We start from the raw sequence: 24,333 nt of genomic DNA on the forward strand, positions 1-24,333 counted from the left end.
GGTATCTCTAATTAGCCTACATTTTGACTAGTAAGATTTAAGTTATTTTTGCCATTATGTTGTATGGAATCTCCATCACTAATTAGAGCGAGTGAGATTAGCAATCATGTCTAATTTTCTGTAATAATGTCATTAGCCTATCAGATCCATCTATGGCCCATATCCAACAAACCTGCAGCAGTTTGGGGGCCGTCTCGTGGATGGGCCGTCTCCACTTGAAAGCGAGGAGCCAACCTCCTTCTGAGCCAATCACGGGTCGTTGTGTTGCGTCAATTTACGTCGACTGATTGTTCTGACGTTGACAGTGTGCGACATGCCGGATGCAATGCGAGCAGTTAATTTGGGTACATCTTTGACAGCAGCATCACAACGTTGCCGTTTATAGGTTTTATCTGTGAATTAGCGCTTTGGTTTGCATTAACTTATCGACCGTCTGCATGTGCTTTTGAGCAGCACACTTTCAGCTTCTGTGACTGTTACTCAAATCAATGCCAGACAGCTTGAAGCTAGCTGTAGCCAAATAGCCATAGGAGCATTTAAAGTATCTCTGCTTTAGCTAACGGTTGGCAGCGCTAGCCAATTGACAAGCTATAGAATCAGGACGGGCTCAAGTCATCGTGATTTTATGCTGATTCACTGATACACAGTGACACCCGATTTCTGACAGCATTGTTTGCATTTCGTGCTAGCGCTGCTTGTCTGTGAAGGAGGTATGAGTTATGGATATGGTGGAGGTGGAGGTGGGAGAAGAGGCAGAAGAGGAGGTCGAGGTTTCGGAGATGGAAACAGAGAGAGATGGGACAGGGGAGGAGGAGGTGGAGGTGGAGGTGGAGGAGGAGGAAGGGGATACTCCAGAAGTACCGACTTCGGTTCTCGTGATGACCAGGACCGGGGCGGTGGACAACGGGACCGTCCTCCGCCACATCTGAAGGGTCGGGAGATTGGGCTGTGGTACGCGAGATATGGAGCCGTGAGGAGGAAACAGGCTGATCGGAGATCGGTATGCACCGTGATTAGGATGCTCTCCCATCCCGTTGTTTGTTTGCTTGCTTACTGAGAGAGAGAGAGATAGGGAGAGTGTGTGTGTGTGTGTGTGTGTGAGAGAGAGAGAGAGAGAGAGAGACTGCAGTTTGTGCAGGGCCCAGCAGTGATGTCAGTTTTTCCCCAGATCCCACAGACTTTTTTTAATTTTTTTATATCATCATCAGCATCAGATATACAAAATTATCCAAAAGCATAAATGGAGTAACAGAACAGTAACAAAGAATAACAGACATGCAAATTTAAGGTTTTCGCAGCTTTTCTATCGCATGAGGTAGATAATGTTCTAATGTAGGACTCTGCTTCCTTTTTAAAGGTACAAAAAAAAGGGTTTAGTTTTGAACACCTTACATTTATGGATATAAAACTTGGCCAGCAATATGATGAGATTACACAGAAAAAAATAATTTTCTAATTCTTTCCTATAATTTGTAAAACCAAACAATACATCCTTCAAGCAAAGTACAAAAGCATCATAGATAGATAGAGTCCAGTATAAAACGACAGATCCCTTGCCACATACTCCGAGTGTGATCACAAGACCAAAACAAATGGAAGACAGTCTCTGGGTGCAGCTTACAAAAAGTGCAGGTTACATCAATAGCCTTCTTGAATCTCACCAAAAATGACTTGACAGGATAACAACGCAGATCCCACAGACTTCAAAGACACTCTTATAGTAGGATGACAGCTCTTCTTCTTGGTAGAAGATAGGTGTGCTTTGTGAAGTTCAACATCATCCAAACCAATAAAGGTTTTTCCATTTTAACCGTCCAGGGTGTAGCTCATAGGCGTAATTCCTAACAATTGGAAAACTAGTGCAGTGCCCGTTCACAAAAAAAAAAAACACAATAGACGTAGGCTATCAGTCGCTTGCTTTGAGCCCCGCTGCTGCACAGAGCGCTGTTCGCTTGTTTATTCAAAGTTAATTAATATTGAACGTGTTGCGTGTCCAATCTGACACTGCACATCCTTGGGTCCCCAGCAATACACCCGCCAAGTGTGAAGTAGATCAGACGAACGGTTCTTGAGATATGCAAACGACACACATACAGACAGAGATTCCTTGCTTTATAGTATGATGATAGTTCAGAACACAAATTCTTCTGCATGTGCATGATTGTGTTCACTGATTTGTTATATTACATTAGATTATGTCATTTAGCAGACACTTATGTCCAAAATGACTTACACTAAGTCAGTAAGTAAGTACAGTTACTTACAGTACAGTTTGACATCAAACTGACCGTATATCACAGTCTTCATCAGCTAAGCCTTCAGTTGTGTGTGCATCTTTATCCAATTCAGGCCTCATATAGTGAAACAAATGAGCAGACCTCTGCTTATGTATTGCTGTTGGGTGAAAACCTTTTATCTCCAAATGGCATCTTTTCAGGAACTAAAAATAGCCTTTATTTTAGCTTGACCATCATGCATTATTGAGTTTATTCATTGGGTTTTCAAAGGGTTTCTTAAACCTGGGGGTAGTACAGTTTGTCTCAACCCATAGAGGAGCATATAGTACTTTAACTGACATTAAAATATGGAAGTCACCATAATTGGAGTTATGCTGTTGTCACATGACAGCAGCAGTATGCTAATTAACAATTAAACCTGGATGTTGTAGTGTCAGTGTGATAATATGAGATTTGTTGCAACACTGGGACACAATGCTTCAAACCAAGTCTTGGTGTCACGCTAGCTTAGTAACACTACCACTAACTTAGTAACAGTAAACTAAACAGTAAAACTAAAAAAAACCCTTCCCATATGTGTGCAGCGGGCGGTGGTCCAGATGGATGAGGCCAGAGAGCAGCACATCACCAAGCTGCTCAACTCTGTCCAGAACGACCAGCCTGGTCCAGAGAGAGACAGCAGGGATGCCAGAGCCTCTACGTCTGGCAACTGGCGCACAACTGCCCAGAGAACCGATAGAGACGATAGTCATTGGTGAGAACAGCTTGCGTCACTTTTCCTTTCTAGGCTTAGCAAACAACTTCAGCCAGCTGTGACTGCTGATACAAGTATGACTCATTAACATGTCCATGGCCTATATATGCAGTTACTTTGATGGTGATGTGCCTGAAGAGGATAAACACAAGATTGAGATCAAATCCGAGGAGGAAGAGGAAGACGTTAATGCAGCACCGATGAAAATACCTCACAAATCACAACGGTAACTTGGTCACCAAATCAGATGCATGTTAAGACTAACTGGCTCTGAAAATAGTCTATCCTTTGATGTAGCTCCATGCCAACATCACAGGACAACTAATCATGTTGTGCCTATTGACACAGCTTACAGATCTTCCCCTTCATCCATTTCTTTTAGTTACTTTTCTCGGGAAGTGGCTAAAGATGAAACCCCTGACACGTGGGATGAAGAAGAGCAGCAGCAGCAGGAGGAAGACGAGGAGGACAAAGTGAAAGTCAGAGGGAAAGAGAAGGATCTGGAGTACCTAATTCACAAAGTAGTCAGAGACAAAACTCAGGACGACTTCTTGCAGAGAGATCTGCAGAGCAAGAAATCAAACCCCAAGTTCCAGGACATGCTGGTGAGAATAACGTGCAGCAGCCATTTTGATATTGACAGCCACGCTAAAACTTACTAAAAGTTAGTCGCATCAACAAGGTCGTCAAATGAGCTACTGTAGTAGTGGCTTAGTGTCATGTTTTTGTCACAAGAGACTGTTTCTCTGACCATTAGTGATGTTGATCGAAATAAGTTTAAAATGTGCCTGGTAATACCACTATATCCAATAGACATTTATTATTGGTTTGATAACTCTCCAGATGAAGGCATTCATGCTGAAATGTTGGTCCTTATTTAAAAAAAAAAACACAGTAAGGAGGTAGAGTGTGTAACTTTCCTTCATTTATTATTTGATAAATCTAAAAGAATTTTGATAAAATAAGGTGATGAGATGAAAATTGAATGACCCCTGTGAGGAAATCGGTTATTGCAGCAGTAAAGAATTAGATATAAATAAGAATACAACAAATATGATGTATTGAAGATAATGCGACAAAAAGAACATTGAAGATAAAGATACAGGGTGTTTGTCATGCTAATACAGGTCTCTTGTTGGTTTGCAAGAATTGTTGCTGTTTTGTTTATTGACAGATTTAAATGTTAACAGATGTTTGCAGTTTACAGATCTGCTGATTTACAGTTCAGTGGAAGACCATAATACACAATCTGTGATTATTAGATATACAGAAGAGGTGGTTGTTAGCTGTTGATCAGATTTACAGATAGAAGAACATCTGCTCTTGATGTTATTTTATTTATAGTGTTAAACAGGCAAATGTTTGTTCTTTTTCGTCTGCAGAAATTCAGGGAAAAGCTGCCATCCTACAGCAAGAGAGAGGTAAGATTTTTGAGTCTTATACTCCCTTTATGGAAGTACTCTCCTTCAGATCATGAATCGGTCTGTTTCTGGTAAAACTGATACGTCCTTAATTAGGATTCCATGCGATGTCTTTGTTCTGACTTGTTCAGGCTTGAAGCCCCCTGCCTGACCTATGTTCTATTTTTTTCACTTTTCCCTTGCCATCGCCCTTTTCCTCCTTCTCATCTCTTAATCCCTCCACCGCTCCTCACATGCCCCCCATCCCTGGGTAGGAGTTAGTGGAGTTGATCAACTCTAACCGGGTCCTGGTGGTGAGTGGGGAGACGGGGTGTGGAAAGACCACCCAGGTCACCCAGTTCATCCTAGACGACCACATCAACCGAGGCGTGGGCTCACTGTGCCGGGTGGTCTGCACCCAGCCCAGACGCATCAGCGCCATCTCTGTATGTACTCTGCCTATCATGGGGTGTGTGTGTGTGTGTGTCTGCATATTGGGAATGGATATTGAGTAAGGTGTCTAAAGGGTTTATGATGTGTGTGCACTAGGGATGGGACAATATGCTAATATCACGATATGATTCGATACACGATACATCGATACAACCACGATACAAATAAAAGTTCAATGACCACAAAGTGTGACTGTGCAGAGTTATGTTTATTTCTGAGCAACAAATCATTCTAGCAATAGCACTGGCCAGAATGTAAACAACAATTTTAAAATGTCATTACAAAGTACGGATAATATAATTTTGATGGACAGCTTGTGAAACTGTGATGGACAAGCCGTCTCATTTGTGATTACTACAGCAGAATAAAATGTAGCTAATATCACAATTCATTTTTCTGCCCCACGATACACATTGTCACATTTTTATATTGCGATATATTGAATTTTGATATATCTTCCCATCCCTAGAGTGTCTGCATATGTTATTGCCTGGCTCAGTTATGTAGACGTGACAGCTATTTTTCACAGTGCTCTGTGTGTGTGTGTGTGTGTGTGTGTGTGCGTGTGTGTGCGTGTGTGTGCGTGTGTGTGTGTGTGTGTGTGTGTGTGTGTGTGTGTGTGTGTGTGTGTGTGTGTGTGTGTGTGTGTGTGTGTGTTTCCTTCCAGGTAGCGGAGCGTGTAGCATCAGAGAGGGCAGAAACTGTAGGGGATGGGAATTCCTGTGGTTATCAGATCCGCCTGCAGTGGTAAGGGAAGCCGTGTCTCTCCAAATGTGTGTTGATGCATAAAATGGAAGTAACTGCATGTTCAATAAGCAATCACCAGTTGGGTCAACGGTTACTCAACCAACAGAAATACCCACTGATTTTGAATAATAGGCAAGTGGTAAAAGGCAGATTTCAGGAACAAGTAACGTGATAGGCTTTACTGGACTCTGCTTCTTTTCTGTCCCTATTTCCTTTCTCTCTTCCTCCCTCCCCCTCTCCATTCAATCTCATTGCTTAAACTTACAGAAATAGTAAAATTATTGCAGATTTTGTGTACTAAAATGTACTGTCATGGGTCACTGTCCACTCCTGTTTGGTAACCAGTTTGTATTATAGATCATTTTATGGGGATTCTTCTACTTTTGTTTATTATTTTGGATAAGGAACCAGAGAGCTGTTTTAGCTTAAATGACCCTGATGTTCCATTGCACCTGTGAGCTTTCACAGAAAATGAGCGAATGGTCTGTTTCATTCCCTCTAAGCCCTGCTCCTAACTTTGATTTGGTGGCCTATTGATTTTCTGAGCCGAGGGATCCCCACTGAGGATTATGTTTGATTCATGGTCTACAAGGCTGAAGAGTGAAAAAGACATAGCCGCATACTTCTCTCCTCGCAAAAAGAAGATAAGGTTGGAGAGAAGTGTGCGTCTATCTCTTTTTTACTGTTTAGCCTTGTGACTTTTCCAACTGCCAGCACCTTGTTTGGGTGTGCGTTCTATTCTTCTCACTCACTGTTGATTCATGGTCTACAGAAAGAGAGGATCTACCTGTAAATGTGTGTTGTGTGTACATGTTCGTATGCGTGAATTCACATTTGACATGGACTCTATAGGCCTTAGCCATATATAAACACCATGTACAGGGGTTTGTGCTTGTTTTGTTTTCAGAGGGAGTTTTTTGATAGATTAGAAAGGCTTAAATCTAGACAGATAGATAGTGTTAGATGAATGAGGAAATTAGACATTATTTTTTTCAGGAGGAGGAGAGGTGATATGAGGATTAGTAGATCAATGTGATCATCTGAGATCAGTCACATGGACAGAGCAGGAGAGAAGGGAACCTGCGCGGGATGCAGACAGAGTGAGGGGAGAGTTATGAGAGACGAAGGAGATGCAGCAATCTGGAGTGAATTATGGAGTATGAGATAGATGCAGTAACGGGGTGGGGAAGAAGCAATTCAGGCCTGATGTAAAGGGAAAAAGGGATGCAGGGAAAGAGAAGTTAAAAGATGGACAGAGAAAAGGATTAACTGCCAACGGGATAAGACAAATACAGGCCCCTATATTGTGACCATTTGTTGCATTTTGCGAATATTTTCCAGCAGTATATAAGCAAAATAAGTATTAAAGCAATGTTTTGTGTTTTCTAAAACTATTAAAGAACATAGGCTATTAATGATAAAAGCTACTCCATTTTAGAAAGGCAGCAGTTAGAGCTCCATTCAGTTCTGCCCTTGACTGAAAACCATTGGCTTCTTTCGGTAGGTAATCAAGTTCTTTGAAAACTGTCTGATGAATACAATTTGGCGACACTGCACATTCAATCTGTCTTCGTTAACTAGAGTTAAATTTGCAGTAAACCAATGTATTAGCATTCACAACCCAAATGCGTTTCACTCTGACGCAGTTCGAATGCTGGCCGAATGTAATAAACACAAAGTAAGCAACTGGGGAAAATAAAAATCTATCTTTGGTTATGTTGGGTTAGAGGGTGAAACCCACTGCAGGTTAATAATAATCTTTCTTGGCCATGATGAGATTTAAAAAAGTGTCATAAACAGCCAGAGGTGATGTGGAGAACATTCCCTGAAACTACTTCTGCATTCAGGTGCTGTTTGAAATATCAATATTGCATGAATGATTCAACAAAGTGGTAAATACAGCTGTCTTTTGGTTTGGTTGTGTATGAAATGTTTTTCAGGTCTGTCATAAGGCATTTCATTTCATTTCTGCGTCGGTTGCCTGGGACAAAACGTGTGGTTAGGGTTAGGGTCACTTCAGCACTGACTAATGGCAATCCAAAATCTGGTATAAAGTAGATGTGAATGAAAGTGCCTATTATAACCAACTTAATTACTTTATTGGAACACATTCTCAATGTTTATCCAATTCATACAGCCCAATGACACATTCTAAGCACAACAGCGCTGATTTCAGCTTATTTCAGCTTATTTCAACATTGATTACACCGTGCAGTCTCTGGACCAAAATGTTGGTGCCACCAAATTATCTGCTTGTGCCAACAATTAAAAAAACAAACTGAAAATGTTTGTCTGGACTCGAGTCCTGAAATAGAAAAGGGGGGTTGAGATATAGGACCAACACCAGAGTAGGTCATCAATAATCAAGGAAAGTTAATGGAGGGAAAAAAAACCCCATTTCATCCTGTTCCTTTTCTTTTGACCCTGAATTAGTCTTAATTTATGGCACCTGGCTAATGAAAAAATCTTTCTCTCTCACTCTCTCCCTATTTCTCAGCCGGTTACCACGGCGACAGGGTTCGGTGCTGTACTGTACAACAGGCATTATTCTTCAGTGGCTACGCTCAGATCCGTGAGTGCCCCCCCCCCCCCCCCCCTCATCTTCATCATCATTGTGCCTCTTCTAGCTCTCCTCCCTAAGCATATCTACGTCTCTGATTTCTTTTCTCTCTTATCTCTCTATCTCTCTATCCAACTTTCCTTCTTCCACTCTCCTATTCTCTCTGTCTCTGTCTATCTTTTCCCATTGATTTGTGGCTGACTCTACTGTCTCTGGAAAACGCATTAGTATGGGTCCCCATCCCTCACAAGGAGAGAAATGAAGACTCAAACACACACACACACGCACACACACACACGCACAGCTTCTGTTGACTCATCCCTGCATTCTCATCCTTGAATTCTCAGTGTCTACAGAAAAACCACAGAGACTGAGAGGTGCCAGCCTTTCTTGTTTTTTTGCTCTATGCTCTGCAAAAAATTTGCCTGACTGTAGTGAGTCATTTTAGGACTACAGTAGACTGACAAAATGCTTCGGAAGTGGTGACTAGGCCACTGCAGATCAACTTTTTGGCATTAACGCCTGTGTGCACAGCAGCTGGCTTACAGGTTCACGTTCTCTATTGACTGCAGCTGTCGTTACACTTGTCAGTCTCAGTGCGACTTTTAGCGTCCGATCATCGCATTGGTGACTCATGAAGTGACAGATCTGGGTGCAACAATCAGATTTTGCTCAGATTGATATTGGATCTTCAAAACCAGATATAAGTAGTCAGGTTCACTTTGTGATGGGAAGCCCAGCCACAATGCACATACAACTAATGTAATGAAAAGGAGAAGGAGTGTGTGTGGAGTAGACATGGCAGCAGCTATTTCAAATTACAAAGTGAAAAGTAGAAGGCTGTTTCTTTCGACGTGGAAGCAACAGTCTTCTCGGGGTGAAAATGCCAAATCAATCGCTTATGGTTTGTCATCACATTCTGAGTGAGGCGGATCAAGCTGGCTCATTTTTAAAGCCACCGACAATTACTGCAAATCCACAATTGATGCCCTTGACAAGAGCCAACAATTCGTACAATCAATGCAAAGAGAAGGAGAGGGAGTGTGGAGAAAACAGTGATGAGACACAGATTAAAACAAATACAGCAACAGGAGGCACATTAACAGACACTCTCAGGCCAAGTGGGGATATACACTCATGTGATGTTAAAATGTACAATCTTTAGAATCTCTCTCAAAGATAGATAGATCTCAAAAATCACACTGAAATAAAAAGTGCAAAATTAGCCCACACACACACACTTGCACTCTAACCCTGCTCTAACCCCGCCTCCCCTCCTGTGTCAGACTGTTGTCCAGCGTCAGCCACCTGGTTCTGGATGAGATCCACGAGAGGAACCTGCAGTCTGACGTTCTCCTCGTCATCGTCAAGGACCTGCTCAAGCTCCGACATGACCTCAAGGTCATCCTCATGAGTGCCACGCTCAACGCAGACAAGTTCTCCCAATACTTCGGTACTCATCCCACCAAATGACCAGCTTATCCCTTATGTACTGTGAGGAAACTGAATGACTCTAGCTTGTTTTAAGATAAGATTGGACTTTATTGAGGAAATTTGGGTGTCACAGCAGCAACTGGCAGAACAATGTACAGTACATTGACAGAACAAAGTACTAAAAATACTAAAATAAAATACTAAAAATAGTGCAGGAAAGATATAAGGCAATATAAATAAATATAAAGCTATAAATCTAGGAAAATAAACAATATAAAACTATTAAAACTGTCTAAAGTGGTGTTGAGCATTAAGTCCTGTGTAATAAAAGCTAAGTCTGAGTTTGAGGACAAGACTATAAGACTATATATAAGACAGTGCTGAGTTTTTGTTCCTTCTCATCTCCTGCCCCTTCCCCCTGTCAACCCCCCGCCCCCCCTAGACAACTGTCCGATGATCCACATCCCCGGCTTGACGTTCCCAGTGGAGGAGTTCCTACTGGAGGATGTTGTGGAGATGACCAGGTACCGCAGCCCCCCATCCCCCCATCCCTCCACCCCCACCCCCACCCTCCACAAATAAAAATGGAACCGCTAAACCCTGTGCATTTCACAGGGTCTGGGTCTAAACCAGCTGGGGTCTGTTTGCCAGGTATCGCCCCCAGAAGCAGGACCGCCGCCCCTCCTGGAAGAGAGGCTTCATGCAGGGGCGCAACTCCAGACCTGAGAAGGAGGAGAAGGAGGCTGAATACAGAGAGAGCTGGCCTTGTTATGCACGCACACTACAGGGCAGGTGAGTGGGTGAGGACAGCAAAGTTGACAGATAAGATGCCATGTTGACAGATGTGTTGTTTAGGTGGCAAATGGGAGGTTATGGCTTTGTGACAACCACATTTTGACAAAGTGACGGCTATTTCCTGTGAGGATTTGAGCTTCAAGTTGAGACCTGAGAAGGGAGCATATAGAGGCTGAATGCAGGGAGAGCTAGCTCTTAACACTGAACCCTGATCCTGTGTTCCCATAGATTTTGAATATCAACAATTTGTCTTTATGTGCAAGAACGTATTTGCCACAGATATTATACCACAACATCAGAATGTCTTATAACATCTTCATTTTGTGTGGGGCTTTTCTGTTTCGGTATACGTATGTTTCAGTTCCTTCCTTTGATTACACTTGCTTGCTCTTACCTTTGTTTTATTCCTTTATCTATTATCTGTATTCTGTGTTTTATTTCATTATTTTCTTCTCATTTTATTGTATAAATATAAATAAAGTTTATTATTATTTATTATTATCAGGAGAAAAACATCAATTTGGAAAACATTTGAATGGCTTGTTGTCATAACCCAGGTATGACAACCAAAAAGACAGGTGTGAGACCATTTGGAAATTTGGAAACAGTTAACATGTTGTAGTGTGAAAGTTGGTGGACCAAAGTAAAAAGAAATAGTCTGGATTGATATATTTTTGTTTTGTCTGTGGCCTTCTGTGATTTGCAGGTACTCTGACGACACCATCGAGGTGCTGGAGATGTTGGACAATGATGAGAAAATTGACCTGGAGCTGATCATGGCGCTGATCCGCCATATTGTGCTCAAAGAGGAAGTGAGTTCCCTCCCACATCCATACTTTACAGGGCAACTGGCTGAAAGTGGCAGCATTTTGTTGCCTAAATTTGACTTTAATGAAGTAGTTGTTTGTCCTCAGGGATGGAATTGGACATCCAGGGAGCCCATTATTTGTCTCAGCAGTCTGAAGCCAAAACCTGGGCTCTGAGTGTGTGTGAGTCATTGAAGCTTCTCTTGTATATTTTAAGATGCATGTTCTTGGCCTTGGTTAAAAAATCGCCAACCATTTTGATAAGAGAAAGACAAACAGAGAGATGGGCCATGTGAAAGAGGGTTTCAGATCAAATAAATAGGAATAGACGCACAGATTGAAGAAGGAAGAGAGGTAGAGTACATTCATAGGTAGAGCAGATGGAAGGAACAGGAGGGCTAGCTTCCAAACATGGAGTGACATGAGATCAGAGGAAATTACACTGATAGTGGCAGTAGATCTGTGCTAATGAGTGGTGGAACAGATGCTCTCCCAACGCCCCTCTATCCCGTTTTCTCTCTTTCCAATTCTCGTTCAATTTTTCCATCAATGTCGTTTCAGTATTCAATTCAGTCCTCATTAATGTTGATTAAAATGCCAATTATGTCAAATGAGAACAGTCTGTTTTGTATCAAAGGCTTTAATTTTGTCAATAAAATAGAGAAAAAATGAAAGATGCTAGTTGCACTCAGATGAAGGTCAGTTGTAACGCAGGTGCAAGAATCAAATTATTGTAAACTCGAAAAATACTTCTGCACATTGCAAATAAAAGGCTAAGACAAAAAACTAATTTAAGTGCTTAAAGTGAAAAAATAAATATATTATGTTCTAAAGAACTTGGGAGCAAATGTTTCAGCTTCATGCTTTCATCAGTGCTCCTTTTATTTGCAGTGTGAAGAATTATTTTCCTATTGTTAATAAAATACCAATAACACATAGTCTACAACTGTGCTCAAATAATGTGTTGTGGTGCAGAAGAAATGAAGCCCAACAGCACAATTCATAGGGAAAAATAAGGAACTAAAAAAAAAAATCACTATTACAATTTCTATTAAGGTAAATTCAATGTTCACATTTCTTATTTGTGCTACATGTGCTAGAATTCATCAGAGCTGCACAATGGGAAAAAATACCGTACAGGATACCCTACACTGCTGCCTTCGAATTCAATTTAATGTAGCTTGTTCCTATTGTGTCACTATTCAATACAGCATACTGTGTCTGTGTTAGTCCTGGGAGGAGGAGACAAATGAGGTGAAGAGAAATGAGACAGTGAAGTCCTGGAATGGAGGAAATTAAAAGTTTGAAAAATTAAAGCAAAGTGTGAAGACCTGGCGAAGAGCAGAGTAAATGTGAAGAGGAACTGATTTAGCCTATTCATGTTGGTTTGTGGGTGTGTTTGTGAAAGAGCATGTGTGAGAGAGAGTAACGGAGAAAAAGAGAGAGGTCCAGAAGGAGGAGGAGTGACTAACACAGATAGACAGAATAATTATCCCTCCCCATATGGAGCCGTATCTCTATCAGTCACGGCAAGCCTGAGCCAGTCGGCTAGCTGATTCGCCGTGGCATTGTCAAACGGCCGAGAGGGAACCGGCTGATTGGCCGTGACGGTGTTCTGATCCAAGGCTATGGGCTGTCTGCCAGGGTTTCGACTGTGATGATTGGTTAATTATGAGGCTGGGGTCTGTGATTACACACCTAGGGAGATGACATGGCAGGCATTAATTAACGCCTGCTGGGCGCAACTCTGTGTGTGTGTGTGTGTGTGCGCCCACAAACTCTGTGTGGGTGTGCTAAGTAGTAAGACAACACTGCAGAGTTCGCTGTGCTTTCTATTACTTGGTGTTAAATTGGCATTAATCAGAGACGGTTTCTGTAATGTTTTGGTGTGTGGCCATGTGCTTCTTGTAGGTTGTAACTAGGCACAATGCCTGCTTATCTCTCTCTCGCTTTCACACACACGCAAACACACATAAACACGCATACAGTCCCATGTGGGTGCCAGTGGTTGAGGCCTGGTAATAATAATTAGCTTTAATTAAAAGGCAGGGGAGCACAGGGCCCAGGAGCTAGACTTTATCTCCGTTCTTCCTCTCCCCTCGTTCCTCTCAGGAAATGAAGGTGCATTCCTTTTTTTATCCAGTTGAAAGAGTGGGCTATTTTCAACCTCTTTAATATCATCCTGAACATAATTTTTGTTCAAATTTAGTTCTTTGATGAAGTGAAATAGCATTGCCAGAAACTTTTCAACATACATGATAGATTAATTTGGGCTACGCCAAACATTATGGCTGTATTTTGCACAGCTTTTCAAAGTGTTCAGGCTAACAAGTCATCGTTCTTGGTTGGTATTTATGTCTGTTTCTATATTTCTATTAATGAGACAGATTGTTGAGACGGTGACAAATTAGGCCTATTATTGTGGTCTCTGTGATTTAGAAAATGGGGTGCTGAAGCCGTTGTGCACTGCAGTGTGTCTATGCACTGCTCTGGACTGCTCTCTACATCTGCCCTACATAATCTGATCTGAATGTATAACCATGAGCTGTTCTGTACATGAGGTGGTATACATTTCTGGACACATTTCTGTTTCTGTTTGATTTCTGCTAATGATACACATTTATGGGTATGCAGCAAGTCACTTCCATCTGTACATCTGATAACGTGAACAACCAATGATGCACATTTGCACACCAAATATATAGCCTATGTTCTGGCACTGGACTGTAAATGTGTAAATCTTCAAACTGCAAACATCTTTTAACCTGAAAATCTGTCAATAGTCAATATAGCGCAAATTCTTCCAAGCCGAAAGGAGTTATGTGTTAACATAATGAAGAAGCTGAATCGTTAGTCTTCAATTTCTTCTATATGTTGTATATTTTTTTAACCTATTCTTTACCGCTGCAATGGGATTCATTAAAGTTTCCACTCATTTTCAAATTGTAGCATAATGTGATGCTGTTCTTGTTGATGAGCGGCTGACACCTAGGTCTACATTAAGTGGTCACCCGTTCCCAGGCATTGTTGTTGGTGGGATGACTGACAGACAGCTGAATGTGCAGTAAATGGCTCATGGCAAATGGAATACCGCCAACCTTATTAGCCGGCATTATCTGTTATCCGCCTCGTGTTTTCGCAGCTTGCATTTGTACGTCTTTGTGTTTTCCAGGTGACGAATTGTTTTTTTGTTCCCACTGAGAAAATAAGTCTGTCGCGGTGCTAATGACAGCCAGGGGCTCTCCTGTAGTGGGAAGATCTTAAGGCCATGCAGCTGTCACGGGGTGTCGGCACCTATTGTGTGGCTGACTGTAGAGGTGGGGAGCTCGGGGCAGGTCTTTATCTTCATCCTCATCCTCATCATCCTCTGTCTTGGCTCAGGCACGGGCACCTTGCTCACTTGTCTCTGTTGTTTGACTCCTCTGGCTAATGGCTGTTTGATGATCATTCCTGTAGGTGGTTTGTTTCTAGTTGTTGTTGTTGTTTCTAGTTGCGCCCTGCTGGTTTGGTATGTCTGTCAACTGTTACTGTTGTTGTCATGTCTTTGTCTGACAGCAAGGAGCCATCTTGATCTTCCTGCCTGGCTGGGACAACATCAGCAGTCTCAATGACCTGCTCATGGCTCAGCAGATGTTCCGATCAGGTATACACACACACACACACACACACACACACACACACACACACACACACACACACACACACACACACACACACACACACACACACACACACACATACACAATTATGTGACAAGTACCGGCCAATAACCTCTGAGTTAATATAGTAGAGATAGCCTTAACACACACGCGCACAAGCACACATAGAGTAGCAGTCACATCTTATATTGGCAATCTCAGAAAGTATTTTGTTGAGTTTTTTTCATGTTTCCCTTGTTGTGTCAGACCGGTTCGTCATCATCCCTCTGCACTCCCTGATGCCTACTGTTAACCAGACCCAGGTCAGCATTCTTCAGACTATCTTTCTCGCTTTCGTTTTCTTTCTGTCCGTCTATCTGTATCCCTGACTGTTTATCTTTGTCTCTCTCTTTCCCTCTCTCCTGCTTCATTCCCTTCTCAACGCCGGCAAAGTCCAATCTCATCATCTTCTCTCCCCTCAGGTGTTCAAGAGGCCTCCTCCTGGAGTCAGAAAGATTGTGATTGCTACCAATATAGCTGAGACCAGGTATATGTGTGTGTGTGTGATTGTGTTTGTCCAGCCTTTGTACTCACTCTGTTTGAAAAAGTATTTTGTCTGTTACTTTTTGTGCATCAACTCACTGAAAGTGTAGAAAATAACTTGACGCTTAGTCACATTCAGTCGTGTGTGTGTGTGTGGATGTGCGTACGTGTGCACGCGCATTTATGTGTCAGACGGTTGGGCCCAGTCATTAATGGATACAACAGATTTGGCACTAATTAGCATACAATTCTGGGGTTGATAACGAATGCTGTCATTGGCTCAGGATGGAACACACCGACTCAGTGACAGGCCGTTTGTCAATGCATTCACAGAACCAAACACACACACACACACACAAACTGAGCAAATCAAGAAGACTGCACAACTGACTGCACTCTCCTCCCATCACTTTGCTAAATATAGACACCAAACTTTCCAAAGGGCTACATTTTATTTTTACCTCTGAATGGTTGTGTGTGTTCTTGCCTTAGCTCAGCATTCTTGACAATCTGCTTTAAAGAGTCCACTTTTAACTTTTTCCTTCTATAACATCTCCTCCATTTATGTCTCTCCCTGTATGTATCTCTCTCTCTCTCTCTCTCTCTCTCTTGCGTTCTCTTTCTGCCTCATAGTATCACCATAGATGACGTAGTGTATGTGATAGATGGAGGGAAGATTAAGGAGACCCACTTTGACACCAACAACAACATCAGCACCATGGCAGCCGAGTGGGTTAGCCTGGCCAATGCCAAACAGAGGAAAGGACGTGCCGGCAGGTAGGCGTGCGTGTGCGTGCGTGTGCGTGCGTGTGTGTGTGTGTGTGTGTGTGTGTGTGTGTCTGTGTGTGTGTGTGTGTTTGTGTGTGTGAGCTCACATGGGTATTTGCGTGCTCCTGTGTTATGAAAGCACACTGTATACTAATGTCTTTGGGTGTGTGACACTAATTCAGGAAGACCATCCCTTCCTTTGTCGTTTCATCTTGTCTCATCTCCCTCGTTTTCTTCCCCACCAACCCACTCCTTCCATCCCTCCCATCTGTAAGCATTGAGGAGGGCAAAGTGTAGTCTCTCCCTGGTTGTCTCCAGTCTGTGGCTCATTCAAAACGTCTCTGTTCTGTTAGCATTGACAACAATATGGAGCAAAGCCCAATTAGCAGGAACCCCTAACTGTGCGCGGTTTCATCCCATTGATTTTAAATTAACCCCCTTGCCACAGGGCTGACATAACCGTCACATAACACTTTTTGTCTTCTGTTCCTCACTCTCTCCTTCTCTGCATATGCACAGGGTGTGTCCAGGGAAATGCTATCATCTATACAACGGTCTCAGAGCCAGCCTGCTGGATGCCTATCAATTACCAGAGATCATGAGAACGCCACTGGAGGAGCTCTGCTTGCAGATCAAGGTTGTGTATGTGGAGAGAGACAGAAAGAGAGAGACAGGCACAGAGACAGAGAGACAGAGAGGTGCAGGTCTGCGAGTTGAGATGAGGACAGGATTGCTGTGAATGTGTTTTGTGAGTGCAGGGGGAGAAACAAGGACAGTGCTGCTGTTTTTGGTCTTGTGTTGAATTACAGCCCCTCCTGTCTAATGAGGACTAGGGATGAACATCCTGGGCTGACTCATGCCCCTTGCTCCAGCTCTTCCTCATTTTGCCAGCAACATAATCGCCCCTTTTCTGTCTCTCATTCTCTTACATGAACAGTCGCTTTTCTTTCCTTGGTCGCTTACTTGTTAGGTTACTTATTTTTTCTCCTCTTTTTGCTTTTTCTTTTCTCTAAATCCTCAAACTCCACTGAGACATATTTCAGCTCATGCTAATGGAACATTAAGCCAAAGTTCCCTCAGATCTAGCCACCGGTGTTTGCAATGATCGGTCTCACTGATGGCTTTAATGGATGTGTGTTTGAGTGTGTGTCTTGCACTAGTTCATTTTTGTGTTAGTGAGAGAGAGAATGTGGATCATGAAGCTAGTGGGTGAGAGGCGGACTAATGCACCAATCAGTCCTTTAAGTGCGAGAAACATTGTCAGCATGCTAACCCTGAGCAGACACTCTAATGCACCAACACTCCAACACCACCCTGTTAGTCAGACATAGTTATGCTTGTGGAAATGTAAGTTAAGTTTAGCTTCCTTCCTCTTTCAGTTTGCTGTGGGTAGATAAACGGTGCGTTTAAAAATCCTTGTTAATGTGGTCTTTGAAACACTGAAAATGCTTTCAGAGAATGTGGGTATTTTCCTAGTACAAACTGCTATCATCTTCACATTGATTTTCTGCTCAGCTCAGCACCGAGAAAAGCGATGTGCATATGACTAACTCTCATATGTGGGTTGTTTGTCAAATACATCATGTCAGCAGCAATATGCATGACCAAACCATGACATACGCAGTATAGATGATTAGATTAGATGACTTACTTAAATCAACCGTATGAGAAAACTGGGTCATTGCAGTAGATACACATACTGTATACCTCACCATCCTTGTGCTACATGCATTACCCACAAGTCCATGTAAGCAAGAAACGACAAGCACTTAGACAATGGGAAAGAGAATGAATTTAAACATGATTATATATTTTGGCTGATGTATTGTGTTGTGTCCAGATATTGAAGCTGGGGGCTATAGCTGGATTCCTGAGGAAAGCCCTGGACCCTCCTACTGAAAAGGCTGTCAGTCTGGCCGTCAAGCACCTCATAGACCTGGTAAGAGAGAGAGAGAGAGAGAGAGAGACTTTTGATGCTCTTTAATGAAACTCCTTGCAACTAAAGAGGGGAAAAGTGATTGAAAACATCTTAAAAACACATGGAAACCCTTAACTTCAACCTGAGGACCCAGGTTGCACCCAGGAATTTCTGCTTTGGGAACTCTGTACAGAGTGCAAGGGATAAGAAGATAAAACTTGAAAATTAGTTAATGATAACAACTAGCTACCAAAACTTCCTAGTTGACTACTAATATGCAGATTTTGTATGGGTTTTGTGACGATTTTGAATGTGTTAGAACGCCCTGGACCATTCGGAGAATCTGACAGCGCTGGGCTTCCATCTGGCCCGTCTGCCTGTGGAGCCTCATATCGGCAAGCTGATCCTGTTTGGAGCTCTGCTAGGCTGCCTTGACCCCGTGCTCATCATCGCTGCTTCACTCAGCTTCAAAGACCCTTTCTTCATACCTCTGGTAGGGCACAGAGATCACACATGAAAGCTTACTTAGGCAAAGACATATACGCACACTTCATCATATTGTCGCACACAATCATCTGACTTTTTGATTTTTTGCTATTTTCCTAATTATGTACAAAAAAAAAAGTTCTATCCTTTGTCATTGGCTCTGAGCAATACATTTAGGTATTTGAATACTCCTTGCAAAGTTGGCTATCAACAAATTGACTTTAATATATCTGTTCTCCTCTCAGGGCAAAGAGAAGATGGCGGACATGAGGAGAAAGACTCTGTCCAGAAACTCCAAGAGTGACCACCTCACTATTGTCAATGCCTTCCAGGTAAAAACAACCCGCTCTTTTCTTGGATTTTCACTCATCTCTGATAGTCTGCCATATGAATTGATCCCGTCTGAATTGATCGTGCACTGATTGGTCAGGGCTGGGAGGACGCAAAACGTCGTGGCGCCAGGTATGAGAGGGAGTTCTGCTGGGACAACTTCCTGTCTGCCAATACACTCCAGGTGAGTCTGGGAGACCAAATTTATAAAGCTTCCCTGCTTGCAAGTGCTGATCAAGGGTGACCATGAGTCCTGCACTGAAAGGCTTCAAAAGTAAAACCCATGGTGGTGTATGATTAAATTGTGAGGCGATGGCTCTCGTCTGTTGATTACATGCAGCCTTTTGAGTAGTCATCTGCCCTTGCTTGTTTTGCAGATGCTGCACAATATGAAGGGTCAGTTTACTGAGCACCTGATGCGGACGGGTTTTGTCAGCAGCAAGGACCCCAAAGACCCCAAGTCCAACATCAACTCAGGTAGATAAGACAAGATGTCTGGGTGGGATCCAGTTGTCTGACAATGGTTTGGATGAACTGTCACGAAGCCATTCATTCTTAAACACCTTAAAACCAGGCCACGTCTCAGTCAAAACAGTTGAATCAGTCACTGAATCAGTCAAACTTTATATGTGGTGCGAGGGAGGATGTGTGACTGTATGTAACAATCCTTCATTTTTTCCCCCCAACTGTCTCTTCATTCTTCAGAAAATGAGAAGTTGATCAAGGCAGTGATTGTAGCTGGTCTGTACCCTAAGGTGGCCATGATCAGACCGTCTCACAGCAAGAAGAGGCCCGGGTGAGTCTGCCAGCCGAAAGAGGGAGAGATGGAAAGACAGACAGACAAAGAGGAAGGGGCCGCACAGCACTAGATGGAGAAGTGCAGAATCATTCTTATTGATCTCTAGACAGAAAAACACCTTCCACAGAGCAATAACTCATCAGAGTTCTCAGGCAAGAGGTTCAGTAACAGTCCTGTGACAATTACCTCAGGCTGTGCAGAGACCATGTTAGGAAAATTGTCAAAAACAGAAACGCTTTTGCAGCTGAAGATCAATGCAGTCATCATAGAACTGCCCTTAGGCAGCTGTCATAGGCAGCGGCTGTGACCTGTCTGCAAAAGATAGACACACACACACACTAGGGCTGTCACTTTTTTATTTCCTCCGTCCTCAACGAGACAGCCTTGGACCCAGTTGCACAGTGAGATTCCCAGTGTGATTTTCTCTGCATGATAAGTCATTTTCAACAGTTACGACACTAAGCCAGTTAGTTTTATGTTTTCACCCGTGTGCACCACAACCCGGCTGTATTTAATGAATTCATTGCTCGATGAAGCACTTTTGTTTGTTTTGCTGCTAAATCAGACCACTGTCTGGTGCAAGCAGCTTGTTCCCTGCAGTCAGCCAGCCGGTTTTGTAAGCGTGACTCGCAGGAGTTTGGAACGCAGTGATACTTTCATGAAAGTGATGATTTGCAGGCTGCATCACAATTTGTTGTGATGGGACCTGCCTTGCAGCAATGGCAGGAGGTGCTCTGTGCATCATATCAACAATGGTGAATGAAACCAACAGCACCTGAGGCTATTTCTGGAACTGCAGAATACATTTCAACCAGGAGAGACTAGGATGAATGCTCGAATGAAAAGGTTTATTCATGACATGAAACAAGATGTAAACTTTGGCGTAAGCTCCATGCAGGAACTCCTCCCATTCGTTAGTTAGGAGTTACATCCGGGATAGACGTAGGAATTAGGATGTCCCCCTGGGGAGTTCCTCTGGAGCCTGGACATTGGTGGTGATGGGGTGGTGGAGGGACGAAGGTAAGCACAACGACTGGAATGACAGCAGCATACGGCATAGATCTGAGAGAAGGACAATAGCATAGAAGGTGACGTGTATATACTCCCGTCACTTAGACAATTGGCTCTTTGAAAAAGAGAGGGAAGTGACGGCTAACTCTGATTGGTTCTCTGGAAAAAGAGGGAAAGTGTTCACCAACTCTGATCGGGTAAAGAGAAAGCATGAATGAATGATAAGTAGTCTTCCTGATTGAAATTACGTAATACTTCACTTTAACAAATTTATTATGGTGATGATTTCTCGCTCAAATTCTCACTCAATTTTGTGTGAAAGTGACAACACACGTGTGCACAAACGCGAACACACACACTGACACCTTTTCTTTTGCAGCGTTAAGGTGTATACCCAGGCCGATGGGAAGGTGTGTATCCACCCCAAATCTGTCAACGCCGAGGAGACAGAGTTCAACTACACCTGGCTCATCTACCACCTCAAGATGAGAACTAGCAGTGTAAGTGGTAGAGGCGAAATGGGAACACACACACACACACACGATAGCAGCTAAAAAAGGTTTCATGCTGTTATTCAACACTGTTGCATAAAAGTTATGCATTTCCGTGCTTGTGTGTGTGCTACAGTACATGCTCGAGAGTGTTAGTCTATCTGCTTGATTTAGTGTGTCTCTCTCTGAAGGTGTGTGTGAGTGGAAAGAAGGACCAGTGGGTAGAGGTTGGCGGTGGTGCCATGCCAGCTTTAGACTGAATGAATATTTGATTAAAACGCTGCCTTTCAACTCCCTCTCAAAGGCTCTTGTGCTTCAAAGCTCCCAGACACAATATGAGGGAGGAGGGGGGGGGGGGGGCAAAACAGTCAATGCATCTCCCTGACTGTCGCCCTCTCTCCTCTCCCTCTCCCCTTCTTTTCCTTTTTTTCTTTTTTTGTCTGTCCCCCTTCTCACTCCCGATTTCCCTTCCCTTCCATCTATCTGTCTTTGTTCTTTCTGCGCTGTCTGTCTTCGCAAATGTTACCATTCCGCAGAAAAACACCTTTCAAGTCTTCCCAGTGATTGTCGTCTGTGTCTTTGTCTCTCACTTTGCCGCCTTTGTCTTTATGAAGAAAGGCCTTCTGCTGTATCTCAGCTTCATTATTGCCACCATTAAATATGTTTTGTCTTGCAGTGCTTATGTGATTGTGTGCGCTTGCCATGTATTTAAGTGCTTCTTGGCTTCTGAGAGGCTGTGGGATTGTGAAGGCCATTGATTTACTGAGAGGGAAGTGGGAGACCAGAGCTGTGAAAAAAGTGAGGGATGACGTTAAACTTTATCTCCTCTGACGCTGGTCCATTACATTACACATTCATGGAGCAGATGCAGCTGTCCCTGCTCTCTCCTTGCTGCTTTGTTTCTCTTGTCTCTTGCCCACGCCTTCTACCTCTCTCTCTCCTATCTCTCCGTTCTCTCTCTCTAGCTAGTTTCCATCACTCCTTCCTTGTCTCATTAGCTTTATCCCTCTCTTGTCTGTTCCCAACAAATCTGAAATGGGGTTTGTTTGACCTCACAACCTGCTGCTAAAGTAGGCTCTGTGGCTTCTCCCCTAAGTGCTAAGTGGATCCGTGTATCACATAGTATCATTCCTATTTTGTATTTCTACAATATTCAAAATTTTCAATTATTTGTGAAAAAATGTCTTTTCTTTCTTTAATTTTTCACATTTATTGTTCAGAAAAATGTGCTATTTGTTTGTGAAAGGAAGCTATTTTCTAATTTCAAGTATCAAACCGTTGTACATGTGCTGCCGTCAGTTTAGCATAGGGAGGAAGATGGGTGGAAAAGAAAAATAACCCATCGTCAAAAAGAGTGTAAAACGAAAGTGAGATTCACAGACGGGGAAAGATGACATTTCTCCTGACACTGGCGGCACTGAAACACATTTTCAAACTCACACAGCCTCTCTCCTCTAATGGGACACTTTCAACCCACACTACAGAGTAGCTGTCGGGCGTAGTGTGTCATAATGATGCTGCTCCCTGTCGCGAGTGTGTGCGCACGCGTGTCTGTTTGTGTTAATACTGCGTTGTCAGATCTTCCTGTCGTCGCGTGTTAGCAGCATCTTTCTGCGTGTTCTCAGATCTTCCTGTATGATTGCACTGAGGTGTCCCCGTTCTCGCTGCTGTTCTTTGGAGGAGACATCACCATCCAGAAAGACGAGGGCCAGGAGACCATCGCGGTCGACCAGTGGATCGTCTTCAGATCCCCGGCGCGCATCGCTCACCTCGTCAAGGTAGGCGAGGATGCACACACATGCTGGAACAGTGTTCATTCGAGATGGGTGAAATTAATTCGTCATTATTGTTGGTAGGGCTGGGCGATAAGTCAATGTTATCGTATCATCTTTCAATGGAATCATATTGTCATGACATGGTGATTTTGGGATATCGTGATAAATTGATGATAACAAGCAGTTTTTATTTAAAAAGTTGTTTGACAATCACACCTAACATTACCATTCAGTTCAATGGAATGAACATTAATTTGATTATTGAACATCATTTTTTAGGGCTTTTGCTTTACAAAAAGTCCTAATTTCCCTCTCCTGCCCTCTCCACAGAGTCTGAAAAGAGAGCTGGATTCCCTGCTGGAGGAGAAGATCCGTCACCCTGCTCCTGTGGACTGGCACAACCGTCAGTCCAAAGACTGCGCTGTCATCACAGCCATCTTAGACCTCATCACCACCCAGGAGAAGCCCACAGGCAGTGCCAACTCTGCGAGCTATGGCAGAACATGGGCCTCAGCCCCTAGAGGACAACACGTCTACTTTAATGACGATGATGATGACGACGATGATTAGAAGTGGCTCTGAGACTTGAAGAAACTGTATTTTTTCAAAGCAGAGGGTGTTGGCCAGCTGCCAGTTTCCTTCATATGAATAGCTCTATTTTGCTGGCTATAAAGAGAGGAGAATGTGAGATGTTTAAGGTTAAATGACTGCATCCATAGATAAGAAAGACACAGAAGTCAGTTGGGATATTTATCATGGCCGGTTGGCTTTCTTATGGTGCTGCTTTGTTGAAATACAAGTGGCCATAGGGTGCTCCTGAAGGCCAAGCACAGGACGCAAGAGGACTGGAAAATATTGTGCACTTGAATACAAGAGTTCCCTTATTCCTTTTTTTTTTGCCTATTTGGTCTTTTTTTGCAAGGACCAATCCATGTTATAATAAACTCAGTAGCTGTTTTGTTGATGTTAGTTTGTACATTTTCTTGTTTTGCATTAATCTCTGCTTTTGTTTCTAAGCAATGTCTAGATAATGGGCTGCGCAATAAAGAACAGCCGTACCACAAAATGTCTCGCTTTCATCTGCCTTACTAGGTTGAAAACCAGGACATCAAAAACAGGCACTGAAGATAAGTTACCCTGAAAGATTGATGGCTGTGTTATGGGAGATTACCATCTGCTCTGTGTGCAGTAGAGGACTAATCAGTGAAATCACCTGGTCTAGTCTTTGGTTGGAATGGAAACCTGCATACTCTTGGCAGTCCAATGGCACATGGTTGCCCATTCCTGCTTTAGTTGCAGATATTTCAATCTGATTAATATTTCTGAAGAAATTGCTGCTGGCTAAAGCATTTTATGCATAGCGTATATTTGATTAAAGCCTAGTGGAT

At 42.9% G+C, this 24,333-nt stretch overlaps 1 protein-coding gene across 4 annotated transcripts; it reads left to right on the forward strand.

Annotated features, from left to right (window-relative positions):
• Positions 1–446: 446 nt before the first annotated feature.
• dhx36 (DEAH (Asp-Glu-Ala-His) box polypeptide 36) lies at positions 447–24,001 on the forward strand. 4 transcript variants are annotated; one of them, XM_071542267.1, is made up of 27 exons: positions 448–813; positions 904–1,000; positions 2,822–2,950; positions 3,102–3,217; positions 3,374–3,596; positions 4,374–4,412; positions 4,667–4,837; positions 5,512–5,591; positions 8,089–8,163; positions 9,438–9,604; positions 10,028–10,109; positions 10,237–10,377; positions 11,087–11,192; positions 14,742–14,829; positions 15,092–15,147; positions 15,307–15,371; positions 16,001–16,144; positions 16,655–16,772; positions 17,976–18,074; positions 18,373–18,546; positions 18,785–18,871; positions 18,970–19,053; positions 19,247–19,346; positions 19,575–19,665; positions 21,059–21,179; positions 22,796–22,948; positions 23,276–24,001. In XM_071542267.1, the coding sequence occupies exons 1-27, from the start codon at positions 713–715 to the stop codon at positions 23,513–23,515; spliced, it is 3,147 nt and encodes a 1,048-aa protein (XP_071398368.1). In that variant the 5' UTR covers positions 448–712; the 3' UTR covers positions 23,516–24,001. The 4 variants fall into 4 exon arrangements, with proteins under 4 accessions (XP_071398367.1, XP_071398368.1, XP_071398366.1 ...); XM_071542266.1 differs by having other exon boundaries at positions 447–1,000; positions 2,822–2,949; positions 3,104–3,217; XM_071542265.1 differs by having other exon boundaries at positions 448–1,000; positions 2,822–2,991; positions 3,104–3,197; positions 3,378–3,596.
• Positions 24,002–24,333: the final 332 nt, after the last annotated feature.

The sequence above is a fragment of the Centroberyx affinis genome, unplaced genomic scaffold (assembly GCF_046629955.1).
Source record: "Centroberyx affinis isolate AG114_WGS23_722 - 3 ecotype Tasmania unplaced genomic scaffold, CSIRO-AGI_Caff_v1 ptg004048l_1, whole genome shotgun sequence".
In the NCBI taxonomy this organism is placed as follows: Eukaryota; Metazoa; Chordata; class Actinopteri; order Beryciformes; family Berycidae; genus Centroberyx; species Centroberyx affinis.

What these genes read in the sequence shown, in the direction of transcription:
- dhx36 (XM_071542264.1), top strand. Translation starts at nt 713, where the DNA reads ATGAGTTATGGATATGGTGGAGGTGGAGGTGGGAGAAGAGGCAGAAGA. An exon ending in GACGCATCAGCGCCATCTCT is followed by an intron (nt 4,838 to 5,511) that starts GTATGTACTCTG and finishes GTTTCCTTCCAG; the next exon opens with GTAGCGGAGCGTGTAGCATC. An exon ending in CTATTGTCAATGCCTTCCAG is followed by an intron (nt 18,872 to 18,969) that starts GTAAAAACAACC and finishes CTGATTGGTCAG; the next exon opens with GGCTGGGAGGACGCAAAACG.